This window comes from Pelecanus crispus, chromosome 2, assembly GCF_030463565.1.
Source record: "Pelecanus crispus isolate bPelCri1 chromosome 2, bPelCri1.pri, whole genome shotgun sequence".
NCBI classification, from domain to species: Eukaryota; Metazoa; Chordata; class Aves; order Pelecaniformes; family Pelecanidae; genus Pelecanus; species Pelecanus crispus.
In genome coordinates, this window is record NC_134644.1 from 25,861,942 (window position 1) to 25,880,847 (window position 18,906).

At 41.7% G+C, this 18,906-nt stretch overlaps 1 protein-coding gene across 1 annotated transcript in view; it reads left to right on the plus strand.

Moving 5' to 3' along the window:
- Window positions 1–15,630: 15,630 nt before the first annotated feature.
- Window positions 15,631–18,906, plus strand: part of LOC142592951 (pituitary tumor-transforming gene 1 protein-interacting protein-like) — a 28,833-nt gene continuing 25,557 nt past the window's right edge. The window contains exons 1-2 of the mRNA XM_075705731.1: window positions 15,631–15,739; window positions 18,743–18,795. Of these exons, the coding sequence (XP_075561846.1) occupies window positions 15,631–15,739; window positions 18,743–18,795 (162 nt within the window). The remainder of the gene's footprint in view (window positions 15,740–18,742; window positions 18,796–18,906) is intronic.

Sequence of the window (18,906 nt, forward strand, 5' to 3'; positions counted from 1 at the left end):
TTTTTTAAAAACTCTGAGCTCACTACAGATAAAATTGCTGTTAATGCCGGGACAGCACACTAGCAACAGTATCTGTTTATCCTTCTGCTTACTGAGATCAAAGCAGGTGTCAACCTCTTTCCTATTTGATAAGCTATTATTAGATTCTGATCCCATTGTAAGAGCTATATAGGTGGACCCTTGCACCCATGCATTATCCAAATGCAGGCAGTGGAACTGGGTGCAGGGGGTTCACTGAGTTTCTTGTCCATCTAGACACATATTTTAACATGTGATGTCTAAAAAGGGTATTTGGCAGACTAATTCAGTTCTGTAGCACTGATCTTTGTTTTCCACTGCACGCACAAAGCGCTACCCACTTACTAACTTCTATAATAGAATTAGTGTCAAATTACTCTTTATTTTCAAAGTAGCCATCAGAAGAAATAAAAACGATTTAACTAATAATGTTCTTCTGTACTGTAATAGCATTTTGTGAATTACTGGAGGCTAGAAACTTTTTTGTGAATTTTATTTCTAGTCTGTTTTTTAATAAGTTAGCAAATTCACTAGATCTATTTTGTGATTAAAACAAAAAAACACTTGTATTTAAAAATTCTGTTTAGAAGCTTGAATGTTTTATTTGAAGGCCATCTTAAAGATGGATTTTCAAATAGGCTTTAAAGTATTATTCAGCTCTGGAGAGAAATGTCACTCACTGCAAAATGGATTAGGAAAACCATGAAGAATTCTGAAGGGTATGAAAGATTCTGTACGCAAGCTATAACAACATCTCCCTAGGAAGGAGATTATAACCCTGTGGGGAGATTTTTAAATCTAGATTATTTTTTTTTAAATGTATATACAAGTAACAATCAGCTTGTGTATTTTTCAGAGTTGATCTTTATGATTGTTGGACTTTTCATGCTGTAGCTTATTTAATTACTGATTAAGACTTAACCTTTTCAGCCTTCTTCTCCAACACCTTTCAAGATGAGCTATTTTAAAATCCAGTTATTTCCTATGCTGCCACCTCCCAACTGCAGAAAGTTTTCCATTTTCTGTAAGATGAGGTTTTGAGTAACTTGTGAGCTTCACCTTGTAGCTCTACAAGGATGAGGAGGGATTATAAATTCCCAACCTGGAATGTCTTTAAATAATTTTTTCCTTCTAAAATGAGGGGAGCAGGTCAGCCCTAAGGATCAAAGCTTTTCAATGCGGGCTTTGAAATTACTTGGAAACTTGATGACAGTGAGTTGAAGAGTGTTATAATTAAGGCAAGTATTTGATTTGCTCAGATTTTGGCAAATTGAGATCTTGTGTTTAAGATGTCATTCCAGTAAGGAAAGTTATTTTGATTGGTGGCATTCTGGAGCTTAGAGGATAGCTGTATTTCATTAATCCCAGAACAAATTTGCTTTGCTAAAAAAATTAGAGAGTCCTTTAATTCCAGTTCTGCAAACTCATCTGAGGTCCTGAAAGTCAGTTTGTTTCCTTTTCCATGCATTAGAAATAGGAACAAATGTTGTGCTGGGCAAATCTTCTGTTACAACCTGTACAATAACAGTATATTAAGAGGAACCGTTGTGTTTTAACTGGTAGACCTCGGACTTCAGCGGACTGAGTGAGGAAGCTGATCTCTGTCATAAATGCCCAGCATAGTCAGGAAAGTGACAGGCCTTTCAGACAGAGTGCTTGATTAAATTGCAGTCTAAGGAATTAACACTGTAGATGATAAAGAATACTTAAGGAGATAGGCCTCTAAAGTTACATGAATTTAATGCCCTCTTAGGTTTACAAGGTATAGTGTTAGATGAAGGATTTTTTTTTTTTCTTTTAATCAGATCATGACTTGCATGGGATTAGAACATGTATAATGGCATGCAAGCCAGCTTCTATTTTTTCTTCAGAATTGAACTTTGTTTTGCAGTTTTGCAGTATCTGGTTGTCCAACCTTAAATACTGTTGCTGTTTCAGCTGCGCGTATCCTTAGATGCTTTGTCAGGTCAAAGCAAAGGGACTGCTGGTTTGTGATTTCATGTCAGCTTGCTTCCATATCACTCCCAGTGTCTCTTCTTCTTTGTGCCTTGCTTAAGTTATGAGTTGGCCAGTAAATGTTAGTTTACAGTCAGTGTCTGGTATGCTTTTTGAGCCTGAATTTACAAAGCATTTTGATCATTTTGGAGGGATGATGAATACATCTCTCGCTGACTTTAAAAGGAGCTGAATCTTCAGCATCTCCAGAGCAAGAAAGGCAGCCTGGCAAATGGATGTTTTCTATAGAGAGTAAATGCAGCCAGTGTTTTGTTCTGTACACTTTAAATAGCAGGTGTCTCTGACAGCTCTTTTGTATTTTGACTTTGATTTTTATGCACTAAACTTTCAATCAGTATTTGCTGCTGCCTAAGCTGGTAACTTGTTGCTTTGAAAATCGTGTCTTTCCAAAAGCCTGAGATGGATCTGAGTTACAAGAAGTGGGGATCCAAAAGTTAATGGATTCCAGCGCAGGTTTCAGTTAAGGTCATCTTTAACAAAAAGACTGTTGCATCATGTTGTATCACCGAAGCACGGCTGGGTTTCTTTCAACAGTGCTGTTAATGTGAGTTTCTGCTGGATCCTAAGTGAAATTAACTGGAAGTGCTGTGCTGTATTTTTCCTTCTTTACAGAAAGAGGTGGTCAACCTGTGACGCTTGAGCCGAGTGCCACTCCAGCGTTTCTCTTGCTAAGGTTACCATCGTACCCAGTGGCAGGGCTGGGGAGTGACAGGCCTCCCTGGATTTGGGGAGAGGAACACATGTATCCTGCATGTATCGCTGCCAGGGAACAGCTGCCGTGGAGCGGTTAGCACCCCTGCACTGTGCTGTGTGCAGGACAGGCACTCTGGGTCTTCGACAGAGGAAGATTTTGATTTATGGCTCATGCAGTCAAAGGTTGGGTGCTCTGGGATTACGGGAATCTGTATTATTTTTCCAAGTAATTCCTGTCCAACTTTTTAAGTTGTGTTTAACTACAGTGTTTGTTCTTTTTATGTGAAACAGAAGATACGTATTTTTAATAAAACATTCTCATACAGATGCAGTTTTTGATTAATTTTGTGGAAAACAGTAACTGCTAGAATATGAAAGACTTTACCTGTTTTGTTATTGATTGCCAGACTGTTTCAGATGTGTTAACAGGCTTAAAATGTTGTGTATACTGCATTTGAACTCCCTAATTTTATGGGACTCCTGCTTTAAACAAACAAACAAACAAAAACCCCAAAACCCAAACCAACCCTTCTACCACCTTCTGAAAGCTTGACTGTTACTTATCATTTCCCTTTATTTTTATTGTAAGCTAGTCCTTCCTCTGCCTGTGCCCAGGATGCAGGCTGGAGGCCAGGATCTGGTTCAGCCCCGCAGCAGAGCCAAAGTGCCAGTGTGACATGGAAAAGAGCGTGGTCCTCACCCTGCGCCCGAAGCCCTGTCTCTTTGCCTGTGTCAGTGCTGCCGCTTGCTCAGCCATCGCTTGACCGGTGCTACTTGCTAACCCAGCTGAAAACTTCCGTGCTGGGTTAGTTTTTTCCTGGACTGATAAGATTTGCATTGTGTTAGTGTCACACAAGAAAGGTGGTGGTGGCATTAGCCATCCTCCTGCCCTCTGCTGTGCTGGCTACCGCCTTACATGTGAAAGTTGTTCAGGCATCCCAGGGACTTGTGAGGGTCTGGAGCGACAGTAACAATGACGCTCCGTTTCTGCTGTGTGCTGCCGCTCGCAACTACAGCTCAGCAGCGTTATGGTGACTCGGTACCGAGCCTTTCCCCACTGTTACGGGGCAAAATACAAACCCTCTGAGCACTAGAAATGCTGATGCCATAGTGCAAGTTCACTAAACAACCTGGGTTATTTATGCAGAATATAATGAGGCTCGCTTGTAACTCCTCTAGATTTCCATCACTCTAAACTGGCATTCTAGTAAGTAGGTTTTTCATCCGTCTGGGGAAGTAATGTTTACATGAGAACAATTCTCATGGAGTAAGCACAGTATAAAGCAGTTGTTGCCAGTACTACAACTTGCTTGAGGGAGTGGAAAAATGATTTTATAGTCTCTGCTTCTGTGGGTTCATTCCTCCTTTGGTGTCACTCGGACAGGCCTCCTGTCTCCAAGAGCTGGTATAAACCTAGGGGCTAGTTGGGTGTTGACATAAATACTGGGATGCAGAGAACTCAATTTCTCCCAAAACATGGGAGTGCCTCATTTTTTTCATACTAGAATTCCTAAAAAACTACCCCATGTATTTGTGCTCATTGAAAACAAATCTCTTGGCAGGTTTTCCTGTTTTATTTCACAGGAATTGAGTTCACATATGTGGTTCAGCAGGTATGTAATTTTATTTAGCCCTTTGTGTATCTACTGAGCAGGCAGGTAACACACCTTAGACGCAGCTTAAGCTTTTTTGTATGTTTTTTGTTCTGCTGCTGCATCAGCATTCATCAAGCTGCACACACAGAGGCCACGTTGAAGGATAAGAGGGTGCTTTCTGATTTCAAAACTGCTTTTTATCTATGTTCTAAACAGTCAGTTTGCTCGTTCAGGTATTAGGCTGCTGGGGATGGGGGTCAAAAGACAAAGGTCTTTTGGCTGTAGCAGCTGCAAGGAGATGTAAAGGCTGAGCACAGGGCCGTAGAAATTGTGGTGAGGTGGACAGTATGAGTGGTTAAGGCTGTTTTGAGCTGGGAGACCAGAAAGCTGGACTTCAAGAGCAGGGTTGTTGTCCTAGTTTCTGTTCTAGCAAAGAGAAAATATGTAATTAAAGTATTTTTATTAATAAAATATAATTATATATATATAAAAATGTTGTTATTATTATTATTAAATCTTAAGTATTTGAATAAGCTTCACTTGGCACCACAGACTCCCAGAATGTGATAAACAAACCTTGAAAACACAGCGTATGAGTACTGCCCGAGCAGTACATGTCCTTGGGAGCCACGGATGTTGACCCAAGCGCTGAGCACCACTTCCTAGCTCCGTGCCGTGCCAGAAGCTGCTGTGTAGCCACCACTGCCAGGGGTGGCATTTTAGCACCAAAGCTTGACACCCTCCAGTCCCTCTGTAGTCTCACTACCCCGTATTACAGCACTTCACCAGTTAGAGGGTCTGTAACCGTTGATACTGCACTGGTTTTCTTCCCAAAGCCACAACATATTCATAAACAAATATGTAAGATCAGTTACAAATTCACATTGGAGTTTAAATAAATAATAGCAGTTATGTCAAAAATAAGTGTTTTCTAAAACAGGTCCTGGATGTATCTTAACTTAACTGCAGATGATTTCTGACCTACTGTTCAAAAGGCTTCAGCATGTGATTTTTTTTGATGGGCTTAAGCAGTTGTAAATATTGTCTGCTACCAGAAGATGAAATCCCATCTTCTTGCTCCTTTCGCTATTTATCATCTTCTCTGCTTATTTAGTTTTCAGCCTCCCAGGTGGCTAATCTGGTCTGCCTCCTGGTCACGAGCTCTACTGCCAACACAAAACAGTGGGAATATGTGAGTGGAAGTAGAAGTGCAAGATGGCAGCCTTAGGTTGATTCTTCATGAAGCCTTACTTTGAGACCTCTGTTTTCTCACTTAATGAGCAATTTACATAAGAAAGAATCTGTTAATTTGAATTTTTTTTAAGGTGGGTTGTGTTTATTAATTGCAGAAGTTGTTGAAAAATGCTGCATTTTGAGAAAAACATTGAACTTTTATTAGCAAGGCAAAACATCATGTTGCAAAACATTTCAAAGTTTGTTCCCTTTTCTTTCATTTCATCCTAATTTACTTAGAAAAAGAAAGTATGGCAAGGAAAAAAGGTAGTGAAGCATAAAAAAGAGTTGACTTTCTTACTGAATTTGAAGATCATGCTGCTTTAAACTATGTATGTCTTAAGAAATCTCAACTGATAATGATATTAGTAAGGAAAAGAGCTAATTTTTTAATAGATGAATACTGTCAAATATTAAGATATTTGCACTAGCTTATAGGTTGGATCCAAATAGTTTAGTGTTATCTCTTGAAGACTCGATGATCATCATGGACGACTATTATGGCACTGTTTTGACTCTGTAGTCAAGTCAGCAACAATAAAACATGCAGGTTCTTTCTACTGCTGTGCTAAGGTGTTCTATAGACAGGTTGAATTTCCTGGCAAAAGTATCACCTCAGGAAGCAGCTGACAAGGAATTACATTCTCACAAAACAGGCTCAGTGGGAGGGCATTTTTTTTTTCTTACCATGCAGCTGCAGATAAATCAGACTGCACAAATTTGGCTGCTTCCCATGGCTGCCTGTTCCGCTCGATTCAATTACACATCTCCCAGAGAAGGCCTTGAGAATACAAGCCCAGTCATCAAAAAAAATATTCACCTTTCCGTTATTTCTTAGGCTTGTGGGGCAGGCACCTTCAGATCTGACTTGCCACCTGCAACTCTGACCAAATGCTGTTGACCTCCACAACTGCAGAGGTGAGGACATAATTTCTCTTGCAAGTAATCGGGAGGGTGAGCCTAATGACTGGGAAAGAGCTGGCTCTGCAAGCTTGGTGGCACACAGGCAGCCACAACACCTGAGGTTTCTGGCATTGCAGCTTAGCAAATACTGAGGTGCCGGATGGGGCTTTCAGTGGTTCTGTCAGCTGCTGCTGGGTTACAGAGTTCATCATTCATTACGGTACATCAGTTCCAGTTAGTTTGCATGTACACTTTCAAACGCCATGTGGCTGCACCTTAATTAGCCAAGGAGTTATGAGAACCTTGAGAACCACTAATCTTAGCAGCCGATGCCTGTATGCCTCACTTGAGAAGTCATCTGAGAGCTATAATTCTCTCAGGCTCTCAGCACTAATCTGCTTAGAGCTCCTATAGGAGATCTTGAACACTGGGCAGAACAGAATTTGCTTCGACTGGATTTCGCTATTCACAGTAAGATTCAAACACATCACAGAGACTTGGTTTAAAACACAGAAAAATAACTCAAAAAGGTCTTATTAGATAGATAACATGAAAACAACATAACTTGATGAAATATGCCTCTGAGCTGCTTGTGTATGCATACTGAAGTACAAAAAACCCTGCAGCTTTTGAGTTGGACTCTCAAGTCAGCTAAGTAAATCAGCGTTTCTTGAGAAGAAAGGTTGCCTTTGTCACCTTCTGTCCCTAGAAAATTGTCCTTTTCTTCTAAGACCATTTCTATGCATCATAGCTGTCTTTGTTTCATGGGCAGCCCTGTTCCCAAAAGAATTCCAGGCTCTTCTCCCTGCTTTCCTAGCTTGGGCAACTCAGATCTCTGGGTCCAGATTTTCACAGCAGCCCTCCAGTAGGCATCTTTTACAAGATAATGTTTCAGGTGACACCTCCTTTTTTTTGCAGGGCACCAGAAATGGCATGAGGGTCTGTAGAAGCTTCTGTATGGTCTATCATAGATAACACAGCCTGTGATTGGATTTGCTTGAATACTATTGCAAATTAGCAAACTAAAATTGACCATGCTCCCTGGGTTGGTCCTGGGAATTATATTTTCTCACAGCTATTTTTACAGTGTTTTGCATTTCATTTGTTATTGATAATCATCTACTATATCAATTTAACACATTTTCTTTGGTTTATTTCTGTGCCCAGCTGTGATATCTTTCTCCTAACAGGAATAAACACAAGTTCCTGATGGCTGAAAGCTATTCATTCATTTTCTTGAGCTCTTAAACTTTCCTATATGGCTTGAAATGATTATTATATTTCCTGAAAATACTGTCTGTGTCCAACCACCATGCGTTTTGTGTCTCTTGCTGGATAAGTGCATAACTGTGACTGAACATAAGAAGGGAGAATGTAGAGGAGGCAGAACTTGCTTTTCCATTGGCACAGGGATGGAGGAAAACACCAGAAATTTGGACATCAGGTTTAAATTGAAAATCCCCATTTGGTATATGATCCAGCAGTAAACAAATCTGTCATTCACTGTTTAGAAAGAAATGGTCTGTAAATCAAAACAAGGATTTGATCAGAGTTGTTTTGAATATGTCTGGTGTGTAAAGGCAGACATTTGTAAACTCCTGAATTCTTGACATCACAGATCCATACCACAAGCAAGGAGTTTTGGGCAGGATGCTGTGTCCACTGGAACACTTGTAATGCTACTACTTGCTGAAACAGTAGTTCTCTGTTTTGGATAATACAGGTAAGTCTATCTTGTGAAGCTTAGTAACATGGTAATCAACACCAACTTCTCTGTATCTTAACTTCTTCAAAGGAGCAAGATATAAGTAATTGCTACAGTCAAGATTCCAGGTTAAGTAATTCTGGGATGTGTGCTGGAATGATACATTCCTATTTTTAAATATGGGAATTTTATGTTGCATATGAAAGAAGAATACAAGGGATTCCTTTCCTGCAACAGTGTAGAACTGGTATTGCACAAAACTCCTGCAAAATAACTAGCTGCAATTTCTTCTTAATTAGCCAAATTAAGGCGATGGAGAGGGGTAGATAGATCAAAGCTCCAGCAAGATGTTTTGGTGTTAGGATTCTTCAATTACTTCAGTTGATTCAAGGAGTAAATGATACTAGCGCTTTATACTGAAAATAATCAGAACAGAGATATGTGAGATATCAGTACTACAGTCTTTTCAAAGCTATATAGCATCCTGAACCAAATCCAAGTCTGCAGCAGGGGGACAAAATGCTGAAGTGCTGACAAGCCAGGAAATACACAGTGTGAAGAAAAAGATCCAGTGTCCAACTGAAACAGCATGTTAACTCATATGATATAGATTGTGAAATGCCAAGAGAAAAATCTGGTCCCCTCACAGTTTAGAAAAAGGACTAAATAAGAGCAGCTGTGTGGGTAAATACTTCTCCCATACTTTGGCGTTAAATTGTTAGCTGATCTTTATCAGTTTTAACAAAAGAAATCTTTCAGATGTTAGATAAGGCCTGGGAAATAGCAGACAAGAGGTATTTTCTGTCAGTTTGTTAAGCCAACAGCTTCAATCAAGTGGAGTTATTCATTGCTGGAATGCAATAGGACCCTTCTTTTGGTGGGCTGTTCCATTTTGTGACTCTCCTGTTTACCCTGCCACAATTGACTGTAGCTCTACAATGTCTCTCTTGCCCCAGCTATGACTGAGGAGATTTAATAAGGCAAAGCCAATGATAAATACAAAACATGCAGTTAAGTCTCATTACATTAACTCATTCTGGGGGAAAAAAGCAGAATCTTGGAAACAAGAGGAAAAAAATTCTCTAGAGAGCAACAGCAATTTTAAACAGCAGAAAGCAAAACAGCGTGATCCGTGTGGCATTATAGCCGTGTTCCCAGGGAAAGCCTGTGCGCGGTTAAACCACAAGACAGAAGGCAACCCATAGGAAATCATGAGTTGCCTATCTTATTTCACAGCTGTGTGAATGCTGTTCAGCACGGCTTTCAGTTACAGAGGTGCTGTGGCAAGAGGTGTGGAATTTAAGTTTTATGAGACATATGGATGAAAGTCAAGTCGTCCTTTAGTTATCATTGTGGTGTAGCTGGGTCTTAGGGATGTCCCTGTGTGCACACTCAGTGCGCTGAACTCATTAACTCCCTGGGTGGTCCAGGAACTCTTCAGCCAGTCCCTGCACAGAAGAGACACTCAACTGAGCAAAGACAAGGTGACAGACCCAGCTCCTCACCACCTCCACAACAAAGGATTTGACTAACTCTTGCAGGAGATCTTCAGGTGGGGATTTCAGACAGTCCTGAGGATTCCTCCCAGGCAGCTCCTGCTGTACCAAGACAAATTTCTACACCTAAATGTGTCATTTAACATCCTGGGTGGAGAATCTGGCCCTTCCAGAGACTCCTGGTGGTTCCTGCTGCAGAACTGACCAGATTGCACACATATAAGATGCTTGTAAACAGCCTGTAACAGTTCCTGTAGATGCAGAAATGGTCACACAGGACAGTCTGTTTGTACAGTTAATACAGTAAGATGTTTTAGTTTAAAATAACCTATAGCAATGGATAAAGCATGTGCTGAGGTAGTCGCGCAGGATCAGGGGCCAGCTGGGATGTGAGAACTGAGCAGAGAAGCAGTTATGGAAGGCTCGTCTGATCCAGCGACTCAGGTCGCTACCCAGACTGTAACCAACTGGCCTGTTTGGGAGGCCTGAACAATACCCTATGCCAAGGTCCCAATCATTATTTTTTCTTAAACAAATACTCGATCCATTTTTTGTGCAACACTGCTGAGCCAAAAAACAAATCAGCCCTTCCATCCGCTGCATTTAACAAATAGACTTTGTCTAGATAAGTCTAATGGTTTTCAAAATAGGTAGCTCTGCTAGAAGTGATCAGTTCAGTACATGTTATATTAGAAAATTAATTATTCTCCCTTGTTTGAAAAATTAGAGAGGACTAAATGTTAACAGCGGTTTATGCATTGCCAGATTTTACCTAAATACAAGTTTTGAAGCACTTGGCTTGTCATTTTAGTCACAGCAGTATTACAATAAATCTAACAATAGGCTATAATTCAATTAGACTGCGATTCAGTACTATTAACCATTCTGCAGAACAGTGCACATAGCAGTGCTATTTGCAGGTATTCCTTTTAAAAAAACCCTCACATGTAACATGAGCTGTTGAGAGTCAGAAGGCAAAAATTTTTGCTATATGCCTTTTTTGATGAGACTAACATTTTTATCTCTCAGTATAGCCACGAGATAATTGAGTAATTATGTAGATACTCTTTGAACAGTATGTTTACTCCCTAAATATTAAGTGTGTGGTCACCTGAGTATGGTGCAATGAAAAGCAAAGAAAATCAGCTGCTACTTACCACCACCCTTAGCAGAGATACTGAACTGATCCTGTACGTTCCCCTAGGCTCTCTCTTTGCAAGCCAAAAATCACCATGGGCGCAAATCTTATTTCCGTGAGAGCAAGGGCCCACAGCAATTGAGAAGACTGATTTTCTTTACCTGTCCCAGTAGTATTCAGCTGATCATGCCTGAATTTATTAAGACCATTTGACAGCCAATTTAATCTCTGGTTTAATCTCAGAGTTTGCCTGAAAGATGAAATCGGGCCATTGTATTTATAGCAAAATAGCAAAACTTTGAATAAAGTATATCACTTCCCCTCTGTACTGCATTGTTCTAATCCCTGCAAATATTTGCTGTCTGTGTATTTGCAGGACTGGAGCTAATCTGTTTATGATACTTACCACTTCTAATTATTAGGATCTCTAAAAGTTCTGTTTCAGTGAAGATCATTTATGGAAGGGTGGTTATTATAAGACAGAAGGTGCATATTGACCTAGAGTATCTAATTTTCTTTATTTGACCTTGAGAAATAGCCTGAACTCGTGGCTGCACCTTTTCCTCTATAAAAAGGCATTACTAATACTTTGAATTTTAAGAAGATAGTTGTAAGAGCTGATTTATTAAAATCTGAATACACTCTTCAGGACGACTATATAAAGGTGTATATTCTTACTCAGCAGATCTGCTCCCTGTAGGTATTTAATCACAGTTAGTACCCCACTTAAAGTACTAGACTTCCCATGTACCTTCTTGCATGACTTCAGTGAAGCCTTAACATGAAGCCAACATGCATTTAAACTGGTCCTGCAACTGAGGGAAAAAAAAAAAAAAAAAAGAGGAGGCCCTCCTTCTTCCCTGGGATATTAGTCGTGTCCTCACAATTCCTCCTCTGCTGTGCCAACACAAGAATTTGGTCCCCTCTCAGTGACCCATACAGGGTCACTAGCTGAAAAACAAACCTTCGGCTGCATCTGTTCACTACAGGACTGCAGAAATGTTCTTTGTTTATATACCACAGTGTTTGTTGGATGCCAGAACAAGCATTCAGGGAGAGAGAAGCACAGACTGCTTTTTGTGGGAACAGTGATCTAAGTCCACATCAAATTGCAACTCGAAGATACATTCGTGCTCCAGCCAGCCACAAACTAAAACAACCTTTTTGAACAATGTATTGCTGGGGTAAAAAGCCTTTTACCAGGGCCTATGTCCATAAGCCCCACGCAGCGAAGAAGTGACATTCTGATAACTTACATGACTTATCAGTTGAATTATTTATGCATATTGTAATCAGGCAAGCTGGGTAAACTAATTCACGGTGATGAAGTAATACTGTCATTAAGAGAATCAACTGAACACACACAGACTTTGTAAGTCATGTCACCTTTGAGACTGTTAGCACTGGTAATAATGAAAAATAAGCCAGCTAAGAAAAGAAGACAAGACTGTGTCAGCCAAACACATTCTTTGTTCAGCTACCCAGTGAATGGCTCATTCAGCTGTTCTATCACAAAGGAGGAGCTGGAGAACAGAGGAGGAAAAGGGACCTTGGCCAGAGCTGCTGCTGAAAATGCATGAGTAGAAATGCTGTTCAAAACCCCAGACAGAATCTACAGAGCTGGCAGAAAAATCCTTGTTATCATTTGAAATTAATATGGAATTATGACAGAAAAAAGCAAAACCTGTTTAAGTTCTGAGATTTTGTTTGTAATCTTAATACATCCTGCTTGTTCCAAATCCAGTTTCTTGGTAGATCACTTTTTCATGTCTTCTACACTCCATTTGCTGGGAATTTGTCTGTGGAGGGAGTGGTTACCTAATCAAGAAAAGAAGTGATTCATTACTGTGGGTATAGCTATTGTGAGAGTATTACCATACCTGTTCATAAATTATATTAATGTTTTTGTCCCCCAAAGGAATAACAAAGCTAGATCAGAGAAGATGGATGTAACCATACTTCAGAAGAGCTCTCAGCAAATTCTTTTTTCCCCCCTCTCCCATAACCCTTTGCTCCAGCTAAAAGATACTCCCTTCAGAATAACCATGCTAGAAGCAACTCAAGGAAAAATCGCAAACTTGGCTTGGAATTTGAGGTGGTTTATGAGAAGTCATTCTTCACTGAATACATAAAACCATCCAAAACTAAGATATAAAAAATTAGCTAGAGGACTTTCCCTCTGCCTCAAACATAATTCAGTACATTTAATCAAAATCATGTGGAATACAACATAAGCTTTTGAGAAAAAGAAAATTAATGAGAACAGCTATATAAAGTCATTTCAAAGACACTTTCAGCTCAGTATCTCGCCTAAAATGGCAGTCAACAACAGATGCCTAAGGAAGAATGTCAGAATAAAGCAATCGTATAATGCATCTTCCTTAGCAATTGCACACAGCTTCTGGCAGTGTGGTTCAGGGACTTTCTGAACCAGCAGTGATATCTTGGTATTTAATAACTGTTAACAGATATATTAATGGAAAAAAAATTCCAATCTTTTTGGACTAATCCAAACTTTTGGTGTCCTTAAAATCAGAGAGTTTCACAACTTCACTATACTTTAAGCACTTTATTTTCTTCTAAGTACTTTTATTTTCAATCTTCAACTTGATAATTGTGTTCCATGCCCTCTAGGTCTTGTATTACAAAAGACAGTCATTCTGTGTTCACTTCTTCTGTGCCACTCATGACTTTATACATCTCTGTTGTATGCCTCCTTAGCTATAGTCTATTAAATTATTACTATCTATGTAAACAGTTCCTTAACTTTGCTAGTCTTCGTCACTCTGTGTCTCTACTATTCTAGTGTCTACGTCACTATGGGTCTCTACTATTCTAAGAGCACGTTCCAAGTGACTCAAGAATATGGAAACAAGAAAAAAAGAAGTGTTTCAGAGCATAAAGATTTATAGACTTGAACACGTGGCAAAACCTGGTCTTCAGATGTCCCTGCTCATTGCAGGGGGTTTGGACTAGATGATGTTTAAAGGTCCCTTCTGACCCAAACCATTCTATGATTCTGTGATTCAGCCAGCTGAAGAAGGCTGAAGTCATGAGTCAGTATTGTCCTACATTAAGCTCAGGTAAAACCGTCTTGGTTTCTATATGGCCCATATACCCACACTTTGACTTTATTTTTCTAACACTCCCTGAAAACTGAGAGGCAGGGACTCTACAGCTGCTGGCAAAAATCCGAAGATGATATAGGCAAAATGAAACGTAAATAACTTTTTAATGCACAGGTTGAAACTTCATTTAAGGTAAGGGCACCTTCCAATCAGACCCTGCTGAAACTGCCAAATCTCTCACAAAGCCATCCTGGTGCGGTATGGCACTCTGTCAGCTTTGAAGGCCAACAGCCTTAGAACCAAGCAACAAGACTCAGGTTTGTTCCCTTTAATTTTATGCACTCGCCTAAGTCACCGGACTTACTAGCAATTTTCCTAATTCCGTCTGAACTGTTTCCTGGAGCTACTCATCTCTTACTGTGTGGGATTTTAGGGAGATTAATCTTCGCAGTAAGGTGAATCAGATGTCTAAAGTTAGATAGGACAGCAAGGTCTAGCACTGTAAAGAACATTCATCTTACTCCTCATTAAGGCTCAAGTGCATTTGCAAAATTGTCTCAAACAGTGAAGAGCTGCTCTCCCCATGCCTGCAAACCAATTGCAATACTTTCAATAATACCAATGGTATCATTACACAAGACTAATAAAAGTGGTCTAAATGCTGCCGTGTTTGAGAAGGAAGGTGACAAGCAACTGGAGTCACTGCTGACTGAAACAGTGCTGTACTCAGAAGGAGTGTTTGCTTCCTACTTGAAGCAGAGTCGTTCCGCACTAAAAAAATACTACACCAGTACTTTGGCTATTGATTGCCCGATATCAAACTTCCCATTCCTGAACATGATCACAGAGAATCTAACAAAGCTCAGCTACAGGATCATTTAATTAAAGCAAGGTTGGCTGTCAAAGCACGGCAGGGTATCTCACTTCATTGGCCATTAAGGACTCGATTCAGTGCCTAATCACAGTTCCCTATGTGTCCTTACCCTGCCATCTCAGAGGGTTTGGGGTCTGTTTCTTCCATTCCTGTGTCGTACCTTGCAGTCCTAGCTGGGCGTTTTGTGTACCCCTGGGCACTTCAAAGAGTGCTACGCACTTCTGTAAGGCACTAAGAGGTGGGTCACCGTGGAAAACCAACACCACATTAATCTTTTAAAACGGGAAAGTGAGGGCAAATTTTCACATTCGTCTCCGTCTTTTTATTCCTTTCTCTGGCCAGCCCTCACCTGGGGATACCTTTGCTGGCTCTGTTGGCTCTGGCAGCCCGCCGGCCATGCTCACTGACAAGCAGCAAGCAGGAGACGGAGCAAGGGATCCTCGCCACCTCCTTGCCCTCACAGGGATCGAAGAGTCCATGCAGCAAAGGAAGGAAAAAAGAGGGGCAAATCAAAGGAACAGAAAGCCTTGAGGGAGGGGGGAAAGGCCTGCTATGTCACGGAACTGAGCCTACAAATGATCGTGACCGACTTGCAGCCACAGCTCTGCCGCTCGCACAGGGCGCGCCAAACAGGCGCTGCCACCACAGGCACGGCCCGCGCAGGCCGCACGCAGCGGGAGCTCACGGACGGTAAAACGCCTCCTCCGGGCGCCTGCGGGGGCGAGACCCCGGGTCCCCGGGTCCCCGGGTCCCGGCCCGCCCCGAGGCGCGCTGCCTCCGCCCGCCGCCCGCCCCGCACCACGCCCCGCGCGGCGGCCGTTGGCGGCCGTTGGCGCCTGCGCGCGCTCGGTTCCTGGTGGGAGCGCGGCCCCGGCCCGGCCCGGCGCGGCGATGGAGGCGCTGCGCTTGTGGCCGCTGTGGCTGCCGGGCCTGGCGCTGCTCTGGGGCGGCGCCGGGACGGGGCTGGCGCACCTCACCACCACGGCTCCGCCGGCGCCGGGTAAGGAGGGGCGGGGAGCCGCGGGGCAGCGCGTAGCCGTTGCCTTCCTCCCCGCGGAGAGGCTCGCCCGGGGGTGCGGGCCGTGGGGCCTTCCCGGCGCGTTTGCCTCTGGAGGGCTGCGCTCTTCCCTCAGCGGGGCTGCGGGGGGCACGGCGGGAGGGACGGGCAGAGGGCCCCGCTCGCCCCGAGGCCTGCCGGCGCCGAGCGCGGCCCGGGAGCGCCTTCTGGAGAGTTGGCGGAGCTCGGGGGTTTCCCTCAGTCCTCGTCCCCTGCCTCGGAGCAGGCTGGCTCCGTGTGGCGGCAGGGCAGCCGCCCGTGCGCCTTCCGGCTCGGCTGCCCTCCCTCGCCGCTGCTGGGACGGGAGAGGCAGCCTGCTCCCGGGAGGCTGGCTCCAGGCTTCCGACCAAAGGAGGGGGCGATGGCGCCAGGTCTTGTACTGCTGGCCGGCTCGTGGGGCGTGGGGTCATCGGGAGTTCTGCTGCCAGGAGACAGCAGTCGCCTAGGTTTTCTCTGCCCTGACTGGTGATGAGCAATGTGGCTTGGAAGGAGAAGCCGGCGGAGATGCTCTTGCCATCCTGTTCGTTCTGTTGGAATCGTTTATCTCGCAGCTGCTTTTGGAAAGCAGTTGGTGAAGCTCCTCCTCAAATTTGTTTGCTGTTAGTGGATGTGACCAGAAAGGTAGATGTCAGGTTAGTTTGCATTAAATTAAAGTATCTCAAGTGGATGTTGGCACACGTTTTTAGAGTCCAGTCTGAGATGCTTCATTTCTTTTATGCAAGGGTTTATACTCGAAAAGGAAGTATCTAGCTTTGTGAGACAACTAGCTTGAGGCTGAAGAGAAAGGGAACTGTCAGTGTTTCTCAGAAGAAGGAACAAAAGGTAGACCTGCTAATAACTGCAGGTTAATCGGTGTCTTTCTAGTAGTTCTGAGAAACATAGGTGAAACCAAAGGGTTTGATTGGAGCCAAAAATCGGGCTGAATTGGTAGTGGAGTTGCTTATGGATTCCCTGGGAAAGAACTATTATGGGAGTTTAGGGATTTGCTCATGACACAAAGTTGGTTGTTGATATGGAGAAGGATCGTGTTATTATACAGGAAGATGTGGGTGACCTTTTAAGGAATAAATATTAGAAATAAGATTACAGTGAAAAATAAAAAATGGATTGTTATGCCATATGACTGGTATTATAATTTTAATATTAAACTGATATAGTTGGAAAAAAGTAGGGAGGTAGGCTTGTTGATGGTTATTAGTTACATATTAGTTACTGAAGTGATGCTGTTGTGAAAAGAGAAATGGCAGTTTTATGGTAGTTCTGCAAGACTGTGGGACCTTGTGGGCCATCCTGTTTAAATATTCTTCAATTTCAGCACCTGTGTTCAACAGAGTTGGATTGGCAGAAGGCAGGGCTACAAGGGTTGTATTGTTCCCTGTTTGAGAAAATACCTAGAAAAGTATGGCTTTAATTGCTGGAGCAGAAGGAAGGTTGAGGGGAAATAAGAGTACTTGGTGAAAGTACTCTCATACTACTAGGAGGGAACAACTGTTTAAGTTGTCCTGAGAACGGAGGCAGAGAATGCAATAAAATAAACTACCTATGAGTAAGCTTAGTGTAGGTGTTGAAAGGTTTCTGACTGTTTGAGCAGATGCGCTGTTTTTTTCAGTGGAATAGTAAGATGTGTCCCACCTCCCCACCCCAAAAAAGGAGTTGCTGGTCTTAAGGTTGTATAGCAGTCCTTAGTGTATGCTGGTATAGATCCCTCTCTTCCTCAAAAAAAAAAAAAAACCCAAAAAACTTTGTATATGCTACCTTCATGCATAAATACATATTGGAAAGAGGAGGGGGGGAAAGGTGGTTTTAAAGAAAATAGAGTTTTATTGTCAGTGCTATTCCATTTTACCTGTATTTTGTGGAGGAACAGCCTTTGTTCTGTATTTGTGGAGTTACCCTGATCCATGAGTATGTCTCCTAGAAAGTGAGGTCATACAGATAATTTGTGTATAATTAACTATAGTAAAATTCCTGTATGTGTGGGCAGAATTCTAGTCATTAAAACACAGTGTATGAACAGTGATAGCTTTTTCTTATCTAGTGAGAATGTAGTCTTCATACAGCTACAGTACACTCTGTACAAGGTTTTACACTAAGCTATTTTGGTTAAAATTATACCACTCATCAAATTAATGTTTCCACTGCTTGGTAAACCAGGCTTGGTATGTAAAAATGATTTCTCATTTTTTACATGTTAGATGATTAATGCTGATGTTATATGCCAATATAGAAGGAATGATTTTGCTTGATGAATACTGTTTAAAATACATTATGAATTATTGTTGGTAGTGGTGCTATGGTTTACTTTTTTTTCCCCCCAATAAAGATAATACAGTAGTCCCTTGACATATTAGAGGGAGACTGTCAACTTGATATCTGTTTGAATAAAAAAAAAAATTCAAAGTTGTTTTGTTTAGTGCTGGTTCACATAATGCTTTAGCAAGGTGGATTGGAGGGGTTGTTTGTTAGATTTTTCTTTTTCAGTTTGAGAGGTGTTTTGTTCTAGCCTCTGCTTTTGTGGAGAACACCCTAACTGGTGGGAAATTTATATATCTTTGTAAGTTACGTGACCTAGAGAAATATGTAAAGCAGAATGGAAAAAAAAAAAAATTTTTTTTAATCACTCATGGTAATATTACATTTTGTAACAGCAGTACATAAAGAGGTTTTGATTTTTGAGATGTATGTTGTGATGATGTATTTTGAAGCCATGTTGTTACAACTAAGCTTAAAGTGTTTCCCTAACTAGGTCACAGGTCAAACTTAAATGCTTTGCATCTCTGTTTGCTATAGTTCTCCTGGAATAGAAATATTGAGCTTTCATTTCTTCAATCAAACTTGCTGCTTGTATCTAGAAGTAGAAAAAAGAAAAAGCTTGATGTTAAGTGCTTGATGTTACTGAGGAAAAAATAAATGTATCATCTGTGTGTGTGGTTTTTTTTTTCCTAGCATGTTCAGAGTTTTCCCAGAGGTCCTGTGAAGAATGTCTAAAAAATGTTTCGGTAAGATTTTTAACATCCTTTTTGACTGAGAATTTGGTGGGGTTTTTCCCATTTAATATGAAGTCAGATTGTTGGGGTGGTTTGGCTGTTTGGTGGGGGGTTTGTTTTTTT